Below are 22,740 nucleotides of genomic sequence, written 5' to 3'. Positions count from 1 at the left end.
AGTAGAGACAGGGTTTCACCATGTTGGCCAGGCTGGTCTTTAACTCCTGACCTCAAGTGATTTGCCTGCCTTGGTCTCCCAAAGTGCTGGGATTGCAGGCATGAGCCACTGTGCCTGGCCCAATATGTCCTTTTTAAAGTGAAGGACAAGTTACTGCATCTGGCTTCTCTGAACCATGAAGGGGCATAATACCATTTAGGCCTCTTTGGATTTGGGAGGCAACATTTACTTCATTGAGTGTGCTACTCTTACCCATTTACTGAGCAACCTGAAAAGCTGCTAGTTTTGGGTGGGACCCAGAACAAAACAAAGATCTGCAACAAGTCTAGGCTGCCATGCAAGTGGCTCTTCAGCTGATACATAACACAGCATATCTGTTGGTGCTTGAAGCAAGTTCATCATGAACTGGGTCTTTTCTGACAAACAAAGCCATAAGATTGTACGTGAACAGCCACATTACATCACCAATTGGAAATAGCAGAAACTAGGATTTGAGCAGGTCCTGAAGGCATAAGTAAGTTGCAGGAGTAAGTGTCACAAATGCCTATGGTCCAGATTCCGGCAATAGTGCCTCCTCCCCTCTCAACATGCATGTATGATTCCATGGAGTGTTCTCCATTCCCATTTAATTGAAGAACCAATATGTGAAGTTGGTTTACAGATGGTTTTATATGAAATGTTATCAATACCCCAAAGTAGAGAGTTGTAGCACTATAGTCCCACTCTGGATTGGCCCTGAAAGACAGTAGTAAAAGATAATCATCCCAGAAGGTGGAACTTTCAGCAGTTCTCCTTGATATTCAGTTTGTTTGGAAGGAAGGATGGCCAGAGGTATGGCTCTACATTTACTTGTGGGTGTGGCTAATATTTCCATTGGATGACCAGGGATTTGGAAGGAATATAATTGGAAAATTGGTAACAAGATCTCAGAAAGAGATATATGGATAGATGTTTCTGAGTTGGCACAGCATGTGAAGATATTTGTATTCCAAATGGATGCTAATCAAAGAGCTGTTGCAGTAGAGGAGGATATGAATAATCATGGAAGGGAAAATGTTTTGTTGTCACTGGCATAGACACTGTGGGCATGAATTTGCCTTCCTTGCCTGCAATGCATCCATGGACTTATAAAATGCTTTACTATAATAATATTCTACATAGTATTGCTTCTAACAAACTCAATTTCTAGCAAATGTAATATGGTGATGGACTTATAGTCATTCACTGGTCTTATTACATGCTCCATCGCTCTGGAACAATTGACCTAATAGAATTATTAGGCTCAGTTACAGGGCCAGTTGAGAGCAACACCTTGGAGAGCTGCAATAATATCCTCTAGTATATGGTGTATACTCTAAATTCATGAGCAATATATGCTGCTATTTTCAATGAAAATAGCAGGAGAATCAAGGAGTATATATGGCAGTGCACTTCTTACTATTACTTCTAGTGATTCACTGGTGAAATTCCCAACCTAGCAACTTTGGGCTTTGCTGGTCTAGAAATCTTAGTTTTAAGGAAGAAATCCTTTTATTAGGAGATATGGCAATGATTCCATTACAGTAGAAGTTGAGACTGGTCACTTTGGGGTCCTCAAGTCAGTCAATCAATAGGCAAATAAGAGGTTATTCCATTAACTTGGGTGACTGATCCTGATTATTAAGGAGAATTTGGGGTATAAAACTTAATGGGGTTTCAAAAGAGTATGTCTAGAATGCATGAAATCCTTTGACACCTCTTAGGACTCCTGTTCTTGCCAAATTCTTCTTTTAATTTCTATACTTCTGGACTTGTTTTGTATTTAGTTCTGTAACAAGGAGCTGTAGCTTCTCCTGAAGGACACCCACATCATTGAGGTTGGGAGTTTGAAAGTAACAAGACACCAATGGGGTCTTTGTGTCCTCATGGATTCCACTATCCCCACAGGTTCTGATGTGTTTTTGCTCCTCTGTTTTATGTGCTGCTTCCCTTTTTGACTGTGTCCCCTAATGACTGCAGGCTGTAAAGGAAACATATCTCCCACAATTGCATAATGTCAATTCTTTATAATAAATCTCTTATTATATATGTATACATCCTAGGAGCTCTGCTTCTCTGGTTGAGCCCTGACTAATATAAGTGCTTACATTTCTGACTTGTTCTAACTTTTCTTTACTTACTCTTCCTAGCCTGGTCCTCATTTGTTCATGTTCTCTCTAGGGTTTGAGCATTCAGCCTCTTCTCTTCTTACACTTTCCATTTTACACATTCTTTACAAACATGCTCATGAATTTCCATTGTATTAACTCTCATTTACATGCTATTTATGTTTAAATTGTAACCTCAGCCTAAACTTCTCTCATGAGCTCGAGTGATGTTTCTGCCTGCCTTCAGAGTATCTCTAATTGAGGATATTCCACAGCTATCCTAGACTCAACATTTCCAAAAATGACTTCATATTCCTGATCTTGGTAAGTAGCACCACTATATACCCATAACCTAAGTCATATACAAGTGCCTATTGCAGGGCTTATCCTAAACCTTGGTAATATTTATGTACCTCCCCACTAGACTAAAAGTGTTGAAGGAAGACACCAGTGAGTTAATCTCCTTATCCTGAGCACTCAACATAATGAACAGTATATAGTAGGCACTCAATATATGTTTAATAAGTGAATAAGATAAGTGAACAAATGACTGAATGAATGGATGGATTTTTTTAAAAAAGATACAAATTGCAGAGAAATAATAAGTGGCATCATAGAAGAGGAATAGAACATAGGTAATCTAAAAAGCCTATAAACTGAAGACCTAGGTCTTTGGTATAATATTCCAAAATTCATAGACACAGTTTTCCTAAAATACTATTTAACCAGAAGGTTTCAGTGAAAAGAAGTACCACTACTTAAAATTGCTAGAGTCTCTATGCTTTTTAGTATTCATTGAATTTTGTACATAAAGTGCTTCAGGTATTTAATTTAAATTCATGACAATGTGTGAAGCTTTGAGATTTATGATGGTGGAAGTAAACTTCCACAGACCAAAAAATGTTTTCATTTTTCTAATAGAAATTTTATAATTAAATACAGTTTATGCTAAATAACCACAATACTAGTGGAAGAACATATTTGTTTTTAGATTAAGGATAGCTGTAGAATCTTTATTAACAAATGAAGGTATAATTTGTATTTGTGTTAACAGTAAAACAACCAGTTGTCAATTTATCTACTAGAAAAATAATTAAGTGCTTAAATGCAAACAGAATAAAAAATATAAGATACTGTCTTCAATTTGCATTAATATAATTATACTCCATGACTCACTTATCAAATGACTTCTCTCTACAGAAACTAATTCTTTACTGTCACACACTGATAATAACACATAATCACCATATCTTGTAGAATTTTCTAGGCCTGAAACATAAGGAAAAGTATGCAAGACAAATACTTTACCTTGGGTGCTACTGACATACTGCATAGGATTTTTAGAGCTATTTGCCATGTCTTACATTTAATTTGGACAACTAATATTTATATATTTTTTGTATTTTAAAATTATTCACAAAATTAAATGAAACACAAGAAGAAGAAATCCAGAGAGCACAAGTCCAAGTCTCAGAGGAGATGGGGCAAAGATATCTCCAATTTATGTCCTGCAGTTGTTTTATTCTGTGCTTAGATGCAAAATGTTTTATAAGTCTTTGCTGCCTAATGGATAAAGCCCCAAATCTATTTTTTTTTGAGACCGAGTCTTGCTCTGTTGCTCAGAGCTAGGGTGCAGTGGCACGATCTTGGCTCACCGCAACCTCTGCCTCCCGAGTTCAAGCGACTCTCCTGCCTCAGCCTCCTGAGTAGCTGGTACTACAGTTGCATGCCACCACACCTGGCTAACTTTTGTATTTTTAGTAGAGACAGGGATTCACTATGTTGGCCAGGCTGGCCTCAAACTCCTGACCTCAAGTGATCCACCTGCCTCAGCCTCCCAAAGTGCTGGGATTACAGGTGTGAGCCATTGTGCCTGGCTTCAGTTTCATTTCTTACAACTACTTCCTATGCAATCCACACCCCCATCACACTGAACTCATCTCAATTTCTTCCACACACTATGCACTTATATTATGAACTTTCATTTCTCTGCCTTGTTCAGACTGTTTCATCTGTATGAAATTCAATTCTCCTTCTTTTTTGGCCTGATCACTCTGCACAGCCCAGTACAATGTCACAGTCTTCATTAAACTCTTCACAGGCCCCACAGTCTTACTTCTTTCTGTATTATCAATTTTTGTTGTTGTTGTTGTTGTTTGAGGCAAAGTCTTGGTCTGTTGCCTAGGCTGGAGTGCAGTGGTATGATCTCGGCTCACTGCAACCTCCCCCTCCCAGGTTCAAGTGATTCTTCTGCCTCAGCCTCCCAAGTAGCTGGGACTATAGGCATGCACCACCATGCTTGGCTAATTTTTGTATTTTTAGTAGAGATGGGATTTCACTATGTTGGCCAGGCTGGTCTTGAACCCTTGACCTCAGGTGATCCACCCACTTTGTCCTCCCTAAGTGCTGGGATTACAGGCAGGAGCCACAGCACCCGGCCTCTGTATTATCAATATTTTTACTTTTGTATTCTTTGTTACTCAAATCAAATCACTTTGGTTAAGCCTGGTGTCAAAAGAGAGAGAAAATATAATCTTTTACCAGTAAAAATATTAAATATTTGCAAGCAAAAGAAAATCTACCATAGTCTGTCCTTCTGATTACAATCATTCAGGTCTTTTTCCTCCCTCAAAATACACTCACCAAGTTGGAGATAACTTAAAAGCCCTATACTGTCATTATTTCCTGCTCAAAGTCGACAATCTATGAATAATGCTATAGTCTTTATGTCTGTTCTTGATATATCTCCTCTTGATCTGGAGATCTATGAAGAACAAAGACAAGTTATTTGCCCACAACACCCAAAATACAATGGTGAAACGGGAACTGGATAACTACAATGAATGATACTACTCAGAAAGTAAAGAATGGTCCTGAAATTTCACTGTCTTGAAGTTGCTGCTAACTTAAAGTGGGGAACAGTCCTTGTTTAGGCCCTGATTTTGCCAATTTGGGATTTTTTTGGGATTAGTTCTAGTCGAATTTTCTCTGTGGCTCTTGCCTCACACTGTGGGAAGTCTTGTCTTAGAGCTGTTTAAGAAAGCCATTAGAGAACAGACCCTCCTCGGAAAATGAGTATGTCTCTCTACCGGCTTCCTACCTGCAAAAGATGGAGGAGCTCAAGTGTCTTTTCACATTTCAAACCATGAAGTTTCTTTAATCCAATACTGATCATTCTTTTCACAGTACTTACTCTACTTCTATTTGATTTCAGTCAACTCCATGTGCCAATGCCACAGCCACAATTCTTTTTGAGACATACCTCTGTCTTTCTTTAGACTTAATGTCAGTCACCTTAATCCTATCACGCTTTGGTTGGAGAGCTACATCCTTACCTGTTTGTCCAGACTTTAAAATTGTTCAGCTGAAAGGATTTACTGAAGGCATCTTAATTTACTGAAATGTTTTAACAAAGGTATGATGGCCACATTCTTGATTGGGCCATTATCTTCCTATCAATTCATCTTTGTAGCCCAAATGCCTTCCCATCTTTATTTTAGACAGCTAGATATAAGAATCAATCAGATCTTCCAACTCTGCATGTCTCTAAATTTCTGGATGTTTTACTCCCTGTCATTACAGTTTGCAAACTGACCAATTATTTTGAGTCCATATCTTTATTGTACTACCTTGTCAACTGTAGCCAATAGTAACTGATACATGCTAATATACTCTTTGCCTGCTGTTTCACTGAAAGCTACCAGCTCACTGGGAACATTAACTGCCTTCCAATTAATTGAAATAAGTGTTTCACCAAATGTTGCAATACTGCATTACATATAGATAGCCATCCTTCTAGTCCCTGGTAACAGTTACTTTGCCACCTACTGCCAGGACCTAAATCCTATGCCACATATTTTAGGATTTTTATTATGGTAACATGTCACCACACTTTCAGTGTCAAATTATTTACTTGTCAGGGTAGGCTAGGTTATGCCACATTAACAAACTACTCCCAAATTCAGTCACTTACAATAGAGGTTTATTTCTCTATTTTTTTTTTTTTTTTAAGACAGAGTTTCACTCTTGTTGCCCAGGATGGAGTGCAATGGCATGATCTCGGCTCACTGCAACCTCCGCCTCCCGGGTTCAAGCGATCCTCCTGCCTCAGCCTCCCGAAGTAGCTAGGATTACAGACACCCGCCACCACGCCCAGCTAATTTTTCTGTATTTTTAGTTGAGACAGAGTTTCACCATGTTGGCCAGGCTGGTCTTGAACTCCTGACCTCAGGTGATCCACCTGCCTCAGCCTCCCAAAGTGCTGGGATTATGGGCATGAGCCACCAGGCCCAGCCTATTTCTCATTCTTAATACATGTACACTGCTGTTCAGTAGTGGCTCTGTTCCAAGTAGTTCTTACCCTGACACCTAAGCTGATAAGCAGGCTGTATCTAGAATATTGCTAGTCTTGTGGCAGAGGGAAAAGTGACAACATGGCACATGTTCCCTCTTAAAGTTTTTGCTTGTGCATGGCATGTGCTACTTCTCACTTCTCATTTGCTAATAAGGCAAGTCTTCTTATTAAGCTTGACCCTAATGAGGCAAGTGATATCTCCTTCTAGGTAGAGGCTGAAGCTATCTGCATACAATTTAATCTACAACACATACCAATTCCACTTCTGCAGCTCAGGAATTTTGCATTGTTTCTTCTACCATGGCTTCTTTTTCCAGACTGTCACCTCTACCTGTCCCTACTTAAAATATAGGTGACATACTCTTTCCACTAACTTCAATGTACAAAATTTAAACTTTCACAATTTGACATTTTGGTTAATATTTAATGAAATTTATATTTGTAACCTTGCTTTGTTAACATCTCTAAAGGCATCACTTAGGCCAGGTGCGGTGGCTCACACCTGTAATCCCAGCACTTTGGGAGGCCGAGGTGGGCAGATCACGAGGTCCAGAGATCGAGACCATCCTGGCTAACACGGTGAAACCCCATCTCTACTAAAAATACAAAAAATTAACCAGGTGTGGTGGCATGTGCCTGTAGTCCCAGCTATTGCGGAGGCTGAGGCAGGAGAATCGCTTGAACCTGGGAGGCAGAGGTTGCAGTGAGCCGAGATCGTGCCACCACACTCCAGGCTGGGCCACAGAGCGATACTCCGTCTCAAAAAAATAAACAAACAAAAACAAATAAATAAAGGCATCACTTAGCTATCTATATTATTGTTGTCTCTAGAAGCTAGGTCAATGACAAAAAAAAGTTAAGTCTCGCGCCACTGCATTCCAGCCTGGGCGACAGAGTGAGACTCCGTCTCAAAAAAAAAAAAAGTTAAGTCACTGGATTTTACTTTCTTATTAATAATGGCATTTCTACATACCTACTTATTATCAACTGTTATTATTCAAAATAAAATATTGGAAGAAGAGGTCTCCCTTCTTCTAATTTATTTGCTGAAAGCCTATCTACACTCACTAAGGTTTCTTTGTTCACTTCTAAGTATTTTCCATGTTTTTGTGCTGATCTTTTAACACAGCCATGCTCCTTACCATAGCCTATAAGGTCCATGTCAGAGAATTGGCCATAGACTTTACAGACTCCACTGTTTGCTCTCATTTTCCTCTTTTTCTCCTTAGTTATGGATCAACCACACTGATACTTTTTTAAGCACTCTTCTTCTTCTTCTTTTTTTAAATCTCAAAGCCATTTCTCTTACCAATTTAGTGTTCTTCCCACATCTTTACCAGGTTACTTCCTTCGTTTCATTTAGGTTTCAACTCAGAAATCCTCAGACGGACCTTCCCTGTCCTGTCTACTTAAAGTAACCTTCTCTCCTCCACCTTTTCCATGTCATTGTCTGTCTCATTATTCTATTTTATTGGCTTGTCACTATCTAAAAATTATCTCATTTGTTTATTGTTTGTCTTCCTCAATTAGTATGTAAGCTCTATTAGCAACGCAGAGTAATCTTCTTGTTCACTGCTATAACTCTAGTGGCTAGAACAGTGCCTAGTGGAGAGTAGGTACTTAAGAAAGATTTGCTGAATGAATGAAAAAAGACACCAGTCTTGATAAGCTTCATGACATATCACCTTAACAGTTACCATCTATTTTTTTTTTCCTACCTACTGGCCATACCTCCTCTTCTAAGCATTGCATGTTGGAATTCCTCGGCTCTGTGTCCTCTCTCTAAATTCTCAGTCAACTTTCTCTCCCTAAGTAATCTCATTCAGTCACATGGGTTCATTTCTTATCAATAAACTGAGTCCTAAATTTATACTTATAGTGTCGTTCTCTTCCGCCCCATAGAGATCCACTTGTATTTTACATAGGCACTTATACATCATTCTCTACGGCTTATTTCAATAACTGGCATCAACAACCACAGAGCCGCTCAAAACTGAACCTCTGAAATTATTCTTAACTTCTCTCTCCTCACTCCTGGATAGCCAACCACCAAGTCCTGTTGGTGCCACCTTCTAAACATCTCTGGAATCTTTTTTTCTCATCATTACATTCTCTACACTAGTTCAAGCTACCATTATCTGTCACAAAGATCATGGACTATTGCAATGGCCCCTTGATAGGTCCTTCCCCTTTCACGCTTATCCCTTCTAATCAATTATTCACAAAGCAATCATTTAAAAACACAACCTTCCCAAGCTCTCAACATAAAACCCATGATGTTTAAGCGGTTATTGGCCCAGCAGATCTGATCCCCACCTTGCTCTCCCTTTTACTTTCCAGCCACACTAGACCTCATACAGCTCCTTGGGTTTTCACTAGCTTCAGACCTTCACGTGTTATTACCTCCGCCCTGTACACCTGCATCCTCCGTTTTCACCTGGTTAATGTCCGCTCCTCCTTCAGAGCTAGTGTAACTTCCGGTGGAGCCTTCTCCTATGATTTCTAGTCCCAACTATTAATACTTGCTTGATCATTTGATTAATGCTTTAAGCTACGTATGAGATTGGAGAGGGTTCAGAGTGTACATTTTATCCCAACCCCCCTCCCCCCCACCCCCCCCCCCCCCCCCCGCAAAGCCTGTCCTACGGAAGACCTTCGGGTAAAAAAAAAAATCGAAGAAAACAAAACAAAAGACAAATGAAAATTCGATTGGGGTAGTGGGAAAGATTATCTGTAGCTACACGACCATTGAAAACACATTTTAAGGATGCAATTTGGGACCAGGGAGGGGGGATAGTGGCGTGTTGGAAAGGTCTTTGTGGCGACGAACTTTCAACCGAGGGCCAGGATCTGAGGGTTTACAAATACACTGCCAGGACTATTATCACCTTTAAGTCATTTACTCGTTTTCAACTTCTGCTTGTCTGCGACAGCCTAACACAGGAAGCAGCTGCAGTCTTCTCAAACCGCAGCCGCTGACCTTAGCGGCAAGAGACCCGACCTGCCCTCCAGGCGCCCGGCGCTCGGCTCCCAGAGGCGCCGCGCAGCTCCCTCAGCGGCAGTCACAGCTGGCCAGCGCGCACCCGGCACGCGCGCCCCCAGGGCCTCTGCGCGCGGACCCGGCTCTCAGGCGCCGCGGGAGAGGCCCCTACTCACGGAGCGCGCGGCCCGTGCGCCCCCGCGCCGACCGCGTCCCTCAGTACGTGGCACCCTTGGAAAGTGCCTGTCTGGTCAATCGAAGAGTCCTCGTTTCGACCAAAAAAATTCCCCTCAGAAATATGCATAGCACGGCAATGAAGGAATTTTCACTACGAAGTGGAATGATGATGGTCCGACCAGGTCAGGACGAACATATGAGGGGTTAGATCTAAGCAGGCACTGTTAAAGACAGTCGCAGCCGGGCCCTCCTGCCGCAAGCTGCCCTCCCAGCCAAGGGTCCTTCAGGTAGGAGGTCCTGGGTGACTTTGGAAGTCCGCAGTGTCTCATTGCAGATAATTTTTAGCTTAGGGCCTGGTGGCTGGGTCGGTTCTCTCCTTTCCAATCGGAGACCTCTGCCGCAAACATGCTCCGCCAGATCATCGGTCAGGCCAAGAAGCATCCGAGCGTAAGTTCGTGACCTCTCTCCTAATGTTTTCCCTTGTCCTTCTTGCGTCGGGGTGCACCTCTTTCTGTTCCCTGGGAACGTCCTCATTTACAGCCACTTACCGTCCGTCAGACCAGACCCTGCCTCTCCTAGTGTTTGTCATTTTAGTTGTCCCAGGCCTCTGTGACCCTCTACGCCATGCATTGTGGGGTTTTGTCTGACAGGAGGAAGGAGACGGACTCTGCTAGCAAAAAAAACCTAGTTTTTCCTAGTTAGTGAATATTGGAACAGTCTGGTGGCCGCTCTCTTTTGCAGGTTGTGCGGTCCAGGAGGGATAGATGAGCGCTGTGTGGGTCAGAGACTAGCATAGGTCAGGTTCCCTATGTGTTATACCATCTCTGGAGGATCTTGTATTCGCCGCATTGCACCACCAGGCCTTTTGGTAAATAAGAGGGGTCCGTGATCTTGGAATCCTCACTTTGTCTGGACGTCGTTGCTTTTGGGAAAATTTCGTAGTGCGGAAATTGCAGTTAAGTTCTTTGGCATCTCATTTTTCCTCAGCACATCAACGTGCTGTAGAGCTAAAAGTCTATGCAATCTTTAATCTGTCTTAAATCCGGTTCCCTAAATACGCAGCAAGCATTGGTAGCATTACGTTTTCAGAGATAATGCTTAAAGCCAGTATTTGTAATAGATACGTTTACTTATTCAGACTCTATTTTTCATACATCTTTATAGAGGCACCCTTAAATAATTTGCAAAGAATTTGTTTTTCAAGCCCCAGGATAAAGGAAGCCAGAAAATTTAATGGGCATGACATGTAAATATTAGAGAGGTGAAGAAGACTCGATACATTTTCTTGGAAATTTAAAAATGTACCTATAATTTGCTCCACATTAAAAAGTAAGACACTTAAACCAGAGTCATCTTAACATCCTTTCCAAATTCCATTTCTTTCTTTAGAACACAGTTATAAGAAATGTTACCTCAATGTAAGATCTACTTTATTTAAATTTTAAGACAAAACAGTCCAAAAACAGTTTAAGACTTGGAAATCAATGTGCAGAAACTACTGTAATCTCTCGTTGGCCAGTGTTTTAAGTATTTGAAGATGGTTATTCATTTTTGTGTTTGGTTCTAGTTGATCCCCCTCTTTGTATTTATTGGAACTGGAGCTACTGGAGCAACACTGTATCTCTTGCGTCTGGCATTGTTCAATCCAGATGTTTGGTAAGTACTTAAAAATGTTTAAAACTTTGATAGCTGATCAAGGCAGTTTAGGAGCCACAGTCTTTGTAGGGCGATAACATCAGGGTAGTAGAAAGAATGTTACATTTACAGTCATACAATAAGTTCACATCTCAAATCTGCTGTTTTCATTTACTTTTTTTGGTTCATGAAATTATCTAATTTCTCTGAGTCTCGTTTTCTCTTTGGTAAAGTAGAACTGCTAATACCAAATCTTGTAATGTTTTAAGGATTGACATAAAAATAATTGTTTTTATAAAATAATCATGGTTCTCGGCACATGTAAATGTTTTTTGCCTTCACTTGCACATTTGCAGTTGAAAAACAATAGACAATCAAAAGATTGATTCATCATTATTCTATGCACTTTTCTGTATATCACTTTATTAATTAAATGGAAAGGTTTTGTGAAAGCCAGATAAAAAGTATCTTGTGATACGGATTCTGTGTTCTACCTTTTTTCTAATTGATTACATGAGATTGCTTATTATAGATCCTCTACCTGTTTCAACTTCATAATGAAATAACACCATACTTCATCTAATAGAAAATAAGATTGATCTGTTCAAAAATGTATTCTTAGTACAAAACACTAAATAGTGCTTTATTATTATAACAGTCGTAATGTTTTATTTCTTTTAGTTGGGACAAAAGTAAACCAGAGCCCTGGAACAAACTGGGTCCCAATGATCAATACAAGGTAAACTACAAAATTGTTTTAAAGTTGTTAGAAATTGTGTTGTAATAAGTTTTGTCATGGGGTGGGTTTTCTTGAAACTGGATATATGAGTAAAATTCCATTATATTGAACTTTAAAGAGCTGTTAGGTAGTTCTGTGAAATGAAAATGGTATATTGCTCTAATAAATATTTTTTGCTACGTATTTTATTGCTAGTATAAGAAAAGAAGGAAAAATAGTATAGCTGTCATTTACCATTTTCTTAGTTCTTAGGTAGTCTAACACAGTGTTCTCAAACTTCATTATACATAGAGCTTGTTGAAACACAGATTCTTCAGCCTTATCCCCAGAGGTTCTGATTCAGCTGGTCTTTTGTGGGGCATGAGAATTTAGAGTGGTCTATGGAACTACTCTTCCAGAGAATGATTTCATGGACTGAGACCATTTATTCATTCCCCAAACATAACCTTCCTTATGTGTAAAAAGTTTTGCATACAAAGACCTTGCACAGCATCAAAACCAAGGGCAGGCCAGGCACGGTGGCTTATGCCTGTAATCCCAGCACTTTGGGAGGCTGAGGCGGGCAGATCACTTGAGATCAGAAGCTGGAAATCAGCCTGGCCAATATGGTGAAACCCCATCTCTACTAAAAATAAAAAAATTAGCTGGGCATGGTAGTAGGTGCCTGTAATCACAGCTGCTCGGGAGGCTGAGGCAGGAGAATCGCTTGAACCTGGGAGGTGGAGGTTGCAGTGAGCCAAGATCACGCCACTGCACTCCAACCTGGGGAACAGAACCAGACTCTGTCTAAAAAAAAAAACCCAAAAAACCAAGGGCAGCTTCATTAAGATACCATACCATTCACATACCATACAGTTTACGTGTTTAAAGTTTATAACTCACTCAATGCACTTTCCATAATATCAAGCCACTTCATCAAAAGAGAGTAACTGGCTGTTTGATTTATCACTCTGAAGAACAGGGTCCCCGATCAGTGTGTGTCCAGCACTCCTTGACAGGTGTACATCTATGATGGATTATTACTCATAGCAACGATTTTTTGTTGTTGTTGTTGGAGACAGAGTCTCACTCTGTCGCCCAGGCTGGAGTGCAGTGGCATTATCTTGGCTCACTGCAGCCTCCACTTCCCAGGCTCAAGCGATTCTCTTGCCTCACTCTCCTGAGTAGCTGGGACTATGGCACGCACTACCACACCCAGCTGATTTTTTGTATTTTTAGTAGAGATGGGGTTTTGCCATGTTGGCCAGGCTGGTCTTGAACCCCTGGCTTCAAGTTGATCCGTCTGTTTCAACCCCCCAGTGCTGGTATTACAGACGTGAGCCACTGTGCCCGCAGCCTGATAGCAACTTTTAACATCACCCTTTGTGGATTTTACGTTTTCCCCTTAACCTGATTATAATTTGGCTTCTAAATCCTTCAGGAGATCTCCTTACAAGAAGAAAATAAAAATGCAATGGCTAAGCTGAAACATCGATCTCATCTGTGTTATATTTTGCCTCTAAAAAGATAAACGGGCATCCTGATTTGTTTTTTTTTTTTTTTTATTTTTTTTTTATTTTTTATTTTTTATTGATCATTCTTGGGTGTTTCTCGCAGAGGGGGATTTGTTAGGGTTACAGGACAATAGTGGAGGGAAGGTCAGCAGATAAACAAGTGAACAAAGTTCTCTGGTTTTCCTAGGCAGAGGACCCTGCGGCCTTCCGCAGTGTTTGTGTCCCTGGGTACTTGAGATTAGGGAGTGGTGATGGCTCTTAACGAGCATGCTGCCTTCAAGCATCTGTTTAACAAAGCACATCTTGCACCGCCCTTAATCCATTCAACCCTGAGTGGATGCAGCACATGTTTCAGAGAGCACAGGGTTGGGGGTAAGGTCACAGATCAACAGGATCCCAAGGCAGAAGAATTTTTTCTTAGTACAGAACAAAATGAAAAGTCTCCCATGTCTACCTCTTTCTACACAGACACGGCAACCATCCGATTTCTCAATCTTTTCCCCACCTTTCCCCCCTTTCTATTCCACAAAACCGCCATTGTCATCATGGCCCGTTCTCAATGAGCTGTTGGGTACACCTCCCAGACGGGGTGGTGGCCGGGCAGAGGGGCTCCTCACTTCCCAGTAGGGGCGGCCGGGCAGAGGCGCCCCTCACCTCCGGGATGGGGCGGCTGGCCAGGTGGGGGGCTGAACCCCCACCTCCCTCCCGGACGGGGCGGCTGGCCGGCGGGGGGCTGACCCCCCCACCTCCCTCCCGGACGGGGCGGCTGGCCAGGCGGGGGGCTGACCCCCCACCTCCCTCCCGGACAGGGCGGCAGGCTGGGCGGTGGGCTGACCCCCCCACCTCCCTCCCAGACGGGGCGGCTGGCCGGGCTGAGGGGCTCCTCACTTCCCAGTAGGGGCGGCCGGGCAGAGGCGCCCCTCACCTCCCGGACGGGGCGGCTGGCCAGGCGGGGGGCTGACCTCCCCACCTCCCTCCCGGATGGGGCGGCTGGCCAGGCGGGGGGCTGACACCCCCACCTCCCTCCCCGACGGGGCAGCTGGCCGGGCGGGGGGCTGACCCCCCACCTCCCTCCCGGACAGGGCGGCTGGCTGGGCGGTGGGCTGACCCCCCCACCTCCCTCCTGGACGGGGCGGCTGGCCGGGCAGAGGGGCTCTTCACTTCTCAGTAGGGGCGGCTGGGCAGAGGCGCCCCTCACCTCCCGGACAGGGCGGCTGGCCAGGCGGGGCGCTAACCCCCCCACCTCCCTCCCGGACGGGGCGGCTGGCCGGGGGGGGTGGGGCTGACCCCCCCACCTCCCTCCCGGACGAGGTGGCTGCTGGGCGGAGACGCTCCTCACTTCCCAGACGGGGTGGCTGCTGGGCGGAGGGGCTCCTCACTTCTCGGACGGGGCGGCTGCCAGGCGGAGGGGCTCCTCACTTCTCAGAGGGGGCGTTTGCCAGGCAGAGGGTCTCCTCACTTCTCAGACGGGGCGGCCGGGCAGAGACGCTCCTCACATCCCGGACGGGGCGGCAGGGCAGAGGTGCTCCCCACATCTCAGACGATGGGCGGGCAGAGACGCTCCTCACTTCCCAGATGTGATGGCAGCCGGGAAGAGGCGCTCCTGGCTTCCTAGATGAGATGGCGGCCAGGCAGAGACGCTCCTCACTTTCCAGACTGGGCAGCCAGGCAGAGGGGCTCCTCACATCCCAGACGATGGGCGGCCAGGCGGAGGTGCTCCTGGCTTCCTAGATGGGATGGCGGCCGGGCAGAGACGCTCCTCACTTTCCAGACTGGGCAGCCAGGCAAGGGGCTCCTCACATCCCAGACGATGGGCGGCCAGGCGGAGACGCTCCTCACTTCCCAGACGGGGTGGCAGCCGGGCAGAGGCTGCAATCTCGGCACTTTGGGAGGCCAAGGCAGGCGGCTGGGAGGTGGAGGTTGTAGCGAGCCGAGATCACGCCACTGCACTCCAGCCTGGGCACCATTGAGCACTGAGTGAACGAGACTCCGTCTGCAATCCCGGCACCTCGGGAGGCCGAGGCTGGCCGATCACTCGCGGTTAGGAGCTGGAGACCAGCCCGGCCGACACAGCGAAACCCCGTCTCCACCAAAAAAATATGAAAACCAGTCAGGCGTGGCGGCGCGCGCCTGCAATCGCAGGCACTCGGCAGGCTGAGGCAGGAGAATCAGGCAGGGAGGTTGCAGTGAGCTGAGATGGCAGCAGTACCGTCCAGCTTCGGCTCGGCATCAGAGGGAGACTGTGGAAAGGGAGGGAGAGGGAGACCGTGGGGAGAGGGAGAGGGCTCCTGATTTGTTTTTATGTCTTATGAATTTGTTTAAACTAAATCCATTCCAGAGAAAATAATTCCACGTACAAGAAACTTTTAAAAAGTAAACAAACAAACAAACAAAAACTAGCAGGCTTTGGTTCTTCCACCAAAGAGCGTATTGGAATCTATGGGTATGTGTAGTTCAAAAAGTGTAACAGATGATTCCGATAATGCAGCCAGTTTACTAATGTTCTGAAATATCACAACACATGCCAATATGAGGCCTTGGGAACCGAAAATGAAATGTTGCTGCAACAACATAGCTGTTAATAGCTATGACACTGATAGCAGAGTCTGGAAAGATGAAGAGTGTCATGTTATGAAATGACAGAAATAAAAAGAACCAAATCCTGAAGCTTGAGAACCTGGAGTAAATGAAACCTACTTAATACTTTTTCTAAACCCATTCAGGTAGACTAGATTATTATCTCCATCATTCACAATCTCTCACCTAAGAGAATATGTTTTTCTGGCCCACTGACATCAGATTTGATTTGTGACTTGCTGTGGGAAATTATGAGTTGGAGGAAATGATACCTGCCACTCTTGAACCATTATGTGGTCCCTCCGTTCTTTTGCTTCACTCATGAGGCCAAAATTGACAAGTAAGGGCTACTTATTCACCTTAGAATTGGAATGAAAAAAATATAGAGCAATCAACATACAGATGGCATATAATGTGAGTGAAAAGTGAACTTTTATCGTTGTAAGCCGCTAAGATTTGAGTGTGTTAATTTGGGCTGCCGTAACAAGATACTGTAGACCAGGTGGCTTAAACAACAAATTTATTCCTCAGTCCGGAGGCTGGGAAGTCCAGATCAAGGTGCCAACCAATTCTGTTCCTCATGAGGGCCCAATCCAGTTGTGTCCTCACAAGATGGAAGGAGAGGAGTGAGCCCTTCTGTAAAGGCGCTAGAGTGTTCCACCCTCATGACCTAATTACCTCTCAAAGGCCCAGCCTCCAAATACCATCACCATTGGCGTTTGAGGTTACAACATGAATTTTGGGAGGACATAAACATTCAGTCCATAGCAGAGGATTATTTGTTGCCATGCTATAATCTAGCAAAAGCTATGAATAAAACAGCAAGAGACAGGACCAAAATAAGATTTGAGCATTAAAGGCCCAGCAATACTTCTCAACTGAATAACAGTTGAAGCTCCCCAAAGCTAAGATCAGAATATGTTGTGCCTTCCCAACTATTGTTTCAGAGACTCTAAAAGTAGCCAGCATTAAACTGAGAAAAAGAATAGAGGTAGGGAAGTTGAAAGCAGGTTTTAAAATTCTAGAGAGAATTTTGGATATGAAGCAAGTAAATCAGAAGCCTGCTTAGTTTTAAGAAAATTGGCAAAAACGCCATGAATGTGCTTTTGACTCTGCGTGGGTGTAGGGCCTTGATCCTGCAAATCGTAGAACTTGATCTCAATTACCTCTTTTATAAATTAAGAATGAGAAGGGTTATTGTGATGATTAACTAAGATATACATAAAGCATCTAGCCCAGTGCCTGGGCAGGAGCCCAACAAGTGTTTATTTTCCTTTCCTTAATATATACCTGCAGACCCTTCTGTAAATTATTTCTGATATTTTGTTAATATGTTAGAGGATAGCACAAGTAGTTTCTTTTTTTTTTTTTTAACCTTATTGTCTAGGTTAATTGTTTCTTAACAGAACACTGTCAGAACAAAGAATACTGCTTTATGGATTATTTATAATTTTCTGTCCATAAAAGTCTGTGTCTGTCTGTATCTCAACGATAACTTGGTAATAAGCTTTACAACCTGAGAATTTTTTTTGTCAGTAAAATACATAAGAGTTTTTCAGAAATAAATAAGTTCGGGTATATTTTAAGAAATAAAAGGGGTTTGAAGAAAGAATGAATATAGATTTGTGAACTTCATGCTTAAAAACCCTGAAGAAAATGTTTATCATTCTGAAATTGTGGTTCTTTTGGAGATAAATAACATAGTCTTCAAGTAATTATAGCACAACCTCTTTAGCATTCTTTGGCACAAGAATGAGTAAACCCAAGATTTTAGCCTTATTTGGGCTTGTGTACAAGCATTATTAATATGTCCTTAGTAGAAACTCTGGACCAGTTTCAAATATGTCGTTTTTTTTTAAGTTACTGAGAGAGGGAGTGTTTTTTTTTTTTTTAAAGCAATCACAGTAAGATTTATTTCTAAAAATTAATTTTAATTGATTATAAAGAAATGTTGGAAATGTAAACAGCAAAAATACCGTATTATTTAAAAGCCATTACCAGAGTTGAAGTGTCAGTTTGATATTGAATATAGTCTGGATTAGGAAATTAGTGAGAGAGAGAAAATATCTTAGAAGTTATGTAAACCACAAAACAAAGCAGTACCTTATATTACTAGCCTCTTTTTGTTGCAGAATCTCTCCCTCTAAATTACAGCAGTTCATTCAGCAAGTAGGGAAGGTAATTCTTGTTAATCCTCTATTCTGTTGGCGATTCTTCCATGTACTTAGTAGAGTTAAGGCAAAAACTTAACCGAATTGGAAGTATGTGTCAGAAGGAATTCTTAATTATTCACTTTGAAATAGAAGAATTTTGTTTATAGGTTCCAAGTAGTAGACTGTACTATAACACTGCTCTTCTGAAATAAATTGAATATTTTTACCTTGCCAAAACTATCATTGAAGGCTGGAATTTTAGGTACAGTATTTTTCTGTGAATGATTTTATGTTGTTAAATATTCTTTTAAAAATTCATATCTGTAATTGTTACTGTAGAAAACGAAATACAAAGAATTCTAAAACCTTTGTACCATCTCTGTGTATTTGAGATTACTTAAAATATCTTTTTTTCTGTTCCAAGTTCTACTCAGTGAATGTGGACTACAGCAAGCTGAAGAAGGAACGTCCAGATTTCTAAATGAAATGTTTCACTATAACGCTGCTTTAGAATGAAGGTCTTCCAGAAGCCACATCCGCACAATTTTCCACTTAACCAGGAAATGTTTCTCCTCTAAATGCATGAAACCATGTTGGAGATCTCTATTGTAATCTCTATTGGAGATTACACTGATAAAATCAATAAATAACTGAAACTTGATATGTGTCACTTTTTTATGCTGAAAGTATGCTCTGAACTTTAGAGTATAGGAAATTAACTATTAAAATTTAAAGAATTTCTTGAATTTCTATAGTTTGAAAATACGACTTTAAGCTGCTTTAATAAAACACTTCCATTTTGTGTATAGACCGTTGGTAACTTCACTAGAGCATACATAACAACTGGAACTGGAAATTATACAAAAGTAAATTGGGAAGGATACTCAAGCATCTGACATTGGCAAAATGGAAACCTTTGAGTTTCTCTTACTGGCTGTTGAAGTGTGTGCAGTTTTTAACAATGGTTTTTACTTGGCATCTCTTTGTTGTGATTTTCAAGGTTATAAGTTGCTTTGGTCCTAGGATCGAAGTTGAAATCTGAGTTTATCAGTGCTAACCATGGTGCTAGTAGTCAAGAGATCTTGAGAATTTTGGCTGCTGAGTCTTGGTGCAGGGTGCAGGTTTTCTTTTCTTTCTTCTTCTTTTTTTTTTTGAGATAGTCTCTGTCACCCAGGCTGGAGTGCAGTGGTACAAACATGGATCACTGCAGCCTCAACCTCCCGGGCTTAAGTGATCCTCCTGCTTCAGCCCCTAAGTAGCCGGGACTACAGGTATGTGCCACCATGCCCAGTTAATTTTTGTAATTTTTTTTAGAGACAGGGTTTTGCCATGTTGCCCAGGCTGGTCTGAAACTCTTGAGCTCAAGCGATCCATTCTCCTCAGCCTCCCAGGGTGCTGGGATTACAGGCGTGAGCCATTGCGCTCAGCCATGGTGCAGGTTTTCAAAGGCCAGGAAGTATATTCATAATTTTAAGATGGGGAATATAGCAAGTTTTCACATAGGTGTGTGTAAGTCATCACATCACAGAAACTTGAGGAATTCAGTGACATGAATTTTGGATTTTCATATGTAAGTATACAATTAAATGTTTACAGGGTAGTAGAAGCACATTTTAAATGTTAGGAACTGAACTAAGTATTTGAATTACGTGGATTATCTCAAAAATTTTGAAATTGTTAAACGAGTTGAATTACTTGAATTCATTGTGTTAGTCGAACGGTGGATATTTAAACCCATGTCGTTTTGAATTTAGAGTATGTAGAGTGTTTTCAGTTACCAGACTCCATGCTTTTACCTCCTGTGTGTCAGGCATAATTTGAACCTCTAAGAACAGGGTTTCTCAACCTTGCCACTGTTCACTATTTCTGAAAGACAGTTTGGTTTAGCAGACCATCCCATGGGCTTTAGCCTGTTTAGTAGCTAACCTGGGCTCTGCCACTACAGACAGAAAGCACTCTTTCCTTCCAATTCCCACAGGCTATGAAAAAAATGGAGACATTACCAAATGTCCATTGGTGGGCAAAATTGCTCCATTGCTACCTCTGTTGAGAATTACTCTAGATCCTTGGGCACAAATTACCTCAAAGTTTAAAATTGTGTAAACAAACAGTGTGTCATGTAATTGAAAAACATTAAGCAACTCCAAATAAATGCTACATTAAGAAATTAGTAATAACATTTTCTAGAATTGAGGATCATTTTATGCATCCTTAAAAATTCTTTGAGTAGTATCTTTCTACTTTGTGTCTATCCTTGGACTTTGCAATGTGAGAATACATATGAAGTTTGGCATGAAATAGGATATGTCTTAATGAAGAAACTGTATTACTGCTATTTAAGAAACTTCAATGGCAATCTAAAGAAATTGTCATCTACAAATGCATCAGATACCAATGCTGCCACGAAAGATAACACACTTTTTTTCTTTGAATGTTTAGAATTGTGCTTGTGCTTTTTTTTTTTTTTTTTTTTTTTTTGAGACTGAGTCTTGTTCTGTCACCCAGGCTGGAGTGCAGTGGCGTGATCTTGGCTCACTGCTCACTGCAACCTCTGCCTCCTGAGTTCAAGCTATTCTGCCTCAGCCTCCTGAATAGCTGGAATTACAGGTGCCCACCACAATGCCTAGCTAATTTTTGTATTTTTGGTAGACAGTTTCGCCACTTTGGCCGGGCCGGTCTCAAACTCCCGACCACGGGCGATCCACCTGCCTTGGCCTCTCCAAGTGTTGGGATTACAGGCAAGAGTCACTACTCCTGGCCCTACTATGCTTCATTCAGAAAACAGACTGTTGCGTTTGTTTCTCATGTTAATGAAGTCTGCAGGCAAAGCTGCATTTAAATACAGATATCCTTGGGTAGTATTTACATGTATTTGAAAATTTGCAGTTTTCAGAATTTATATATGCTTCCGAGTAGGTACTTGTCTTACTCTGTTGCTATAAATGAATACCTGAAACTGGGTAATTTATACATAAAAAAAGGGTTATTTTGCTCGTGAGTCTGTTGGCTGGAAGATTGGACATCTGGTGAAAGCTTCAGGCTGCTTCCACTCATGATAGAAGGCGAAGGGTAGCTGGTGTGTGCAGAGATCACATAGACAAGAAGCAAGAGAGAACGGGGAAGTGGTAGGTTCTTTTTAATGACCAGCTCTTCTGGGAGCAAATAGAGTGAGAACTCACTCATTACTGAGAGGACTACATGAAACCATTCATGAGGGATCTGTTTTATTACCCAAACACCTCCCATTAAGCACCACCTCCAACATTAGGGATCAGATTTCTTTTTCCTTTTATTTTAATCCGCTTTTAGACACTGAGTCCTGCTATGTTGCCCAGGCTGGAATGCAGTGGCTATTCAAAGGCACAAACAGTACACTGCAGCCTCCTGGCCTCAAGTAATCCTCCCCATTGAGCCTTCCTAGTAGCTGGGATTACAGACACATGCCTCTGTGCCCAGTGGGGATTCAATTTCATGAGGTTTGCGGGGGACATACATTCAAACTAGAGCAGTTCCCCCCCCAAAAAAGCTAAAAATAATTATACTAAATTTTACTTCTTTCAAGTTTATTACCCAACTCTGGTCAGATTTTATCCTTACCACTCCACTAAAAACGCTTCTGTTAAGGTTTTATCAGTGACCTCTGTTTGTAAATTCAAGTTGATCATCAGTATCACTTTGACCTAACAGTTGATACAGCTCCTTGAAACACTCTTCCCGGGTCCCTAGAACACCATACTGTTTTTGTTAACCTACATCACTGGCTTTTCTAGTCAGTCTCTTGCCCATGCCCCTTTGTTTCCTGAGCTGTTTTCTGTTCCATTTATTTATTTAGAAAGGGTCTCTCTCTCTCACCCGGGCTGCAGTGCAGTGGCACATTCATGGCTCACTGCAGCCTCCACCTCCCCGGCTCAAGTCATCCTCCCACTTCAGCCTCCCAGGTAGCTGGGACTACAGGTGTGTGCCACCACACCCAGCTAGTTGTTAATTTTTTTGTAGAGGCAGCATCTCACTATGTTGCCCAAGTTGGTCTGGAACTCTCAGCCTCAAGCAATCCTCCTGCCTTGGCCTCCCAAAGTGTTGGGATTACAGGTGTGAGCCACCACATCTGGCTAAATGAGCTTTTTAAGGTAAGGGGATTAGTATATATCATGGCAGAATACATGTTACTTAGTTATTATAAACATTGGAATTCATTTATTCTTTTCCTTTAGAAACTTTAATGGGAATTTTTTTTTTTTTTTTTTTTTTTTGAGATGGAGTCTCACGCTGTTGCCAGGCTGGAGTGCAGTGGCAGCATCTCTGCTCACTGCAACCTCTGTCTCCCGGGTTCAAGCAATTCTCCTGCCTCAGCCTCCCGAGTAGCTGGGACTACAGGCGCATGCCACCACACTGGGCTAATTTTTTGTATTTTTGTTAGAGACGAGTTTTCACCATGGCCAGGATGGTCTCAATCTCTTCACCTTGTGATCTTCCTGCCTTGCCCTCCTGAAGTACTGGGATTACAGG

The 22,740-nt window shown here is 42.3% G+C and overlaps 2 protein-coding genes across 2 annotated transcripts in view; one reads left to right on the top strand and one right to left on the bottom strand.

Moving 5' to 3' along the window:
* Positions 1-9,600, bottom strand: part of PHF14 (PHD finger protein 14) — a 232,582-nt gene extending 222,982 nt beyond the window's left edge. Inside the window, exon 1 of the mRNA XM_055347355.1 lies at positions 9,482-9,600. The gene's annotated coding sequence lies outside the window, so the exon portion shown is untranslated. The remainder of the gene's footprint in view (positions 1-9,481) is intronic.
* NDUFA4 (NDUFA4 mitochondrial complex associated) lies at positions 7,775-18,895 on the top strand. The gene is made up of 4 exons (XM_004045108.5): positions 7,775-10,084; positions 11,205-11,293; positions 11,954-12,011; positions 18,659-18,895. The coding sequence occupies exons 1-4, from the start codon at positions 10,043-10,045 to the stop codon at positions 18,713-18,715; spliced, it is 246 nt and encodes an 81-aa protein (XP_004045156.1). The 5' UTR covers positions 7,775-10,042; the 3' UTR covers positions 18,716-18,895.
* Positions 18,896-22,740: the final 3,845 nt, after the last annotated feature.

This window comes from Gorilla gorilla, chromosome 6 (genome assembly GCF_029281585.2).
Source record: "Gorilla gorilla gorilla isolate KB3781 chromosome 6, NHGRI_mGorGor1-v2.1_pri, whole genome shotgun sequence".
NCBI classification, from domain to species: domain Eukaryota; kingdom Metazoa; phylum Chordata; class Mammalia; order Primates; family Hominidae; genus Gorilla; species Gorilla gorilla.
The sequence above is the reverse complement of the archived record's forward strand: the minus strand, read 5'-3'. Positions and strand labels throughout refer to the sequence as shown.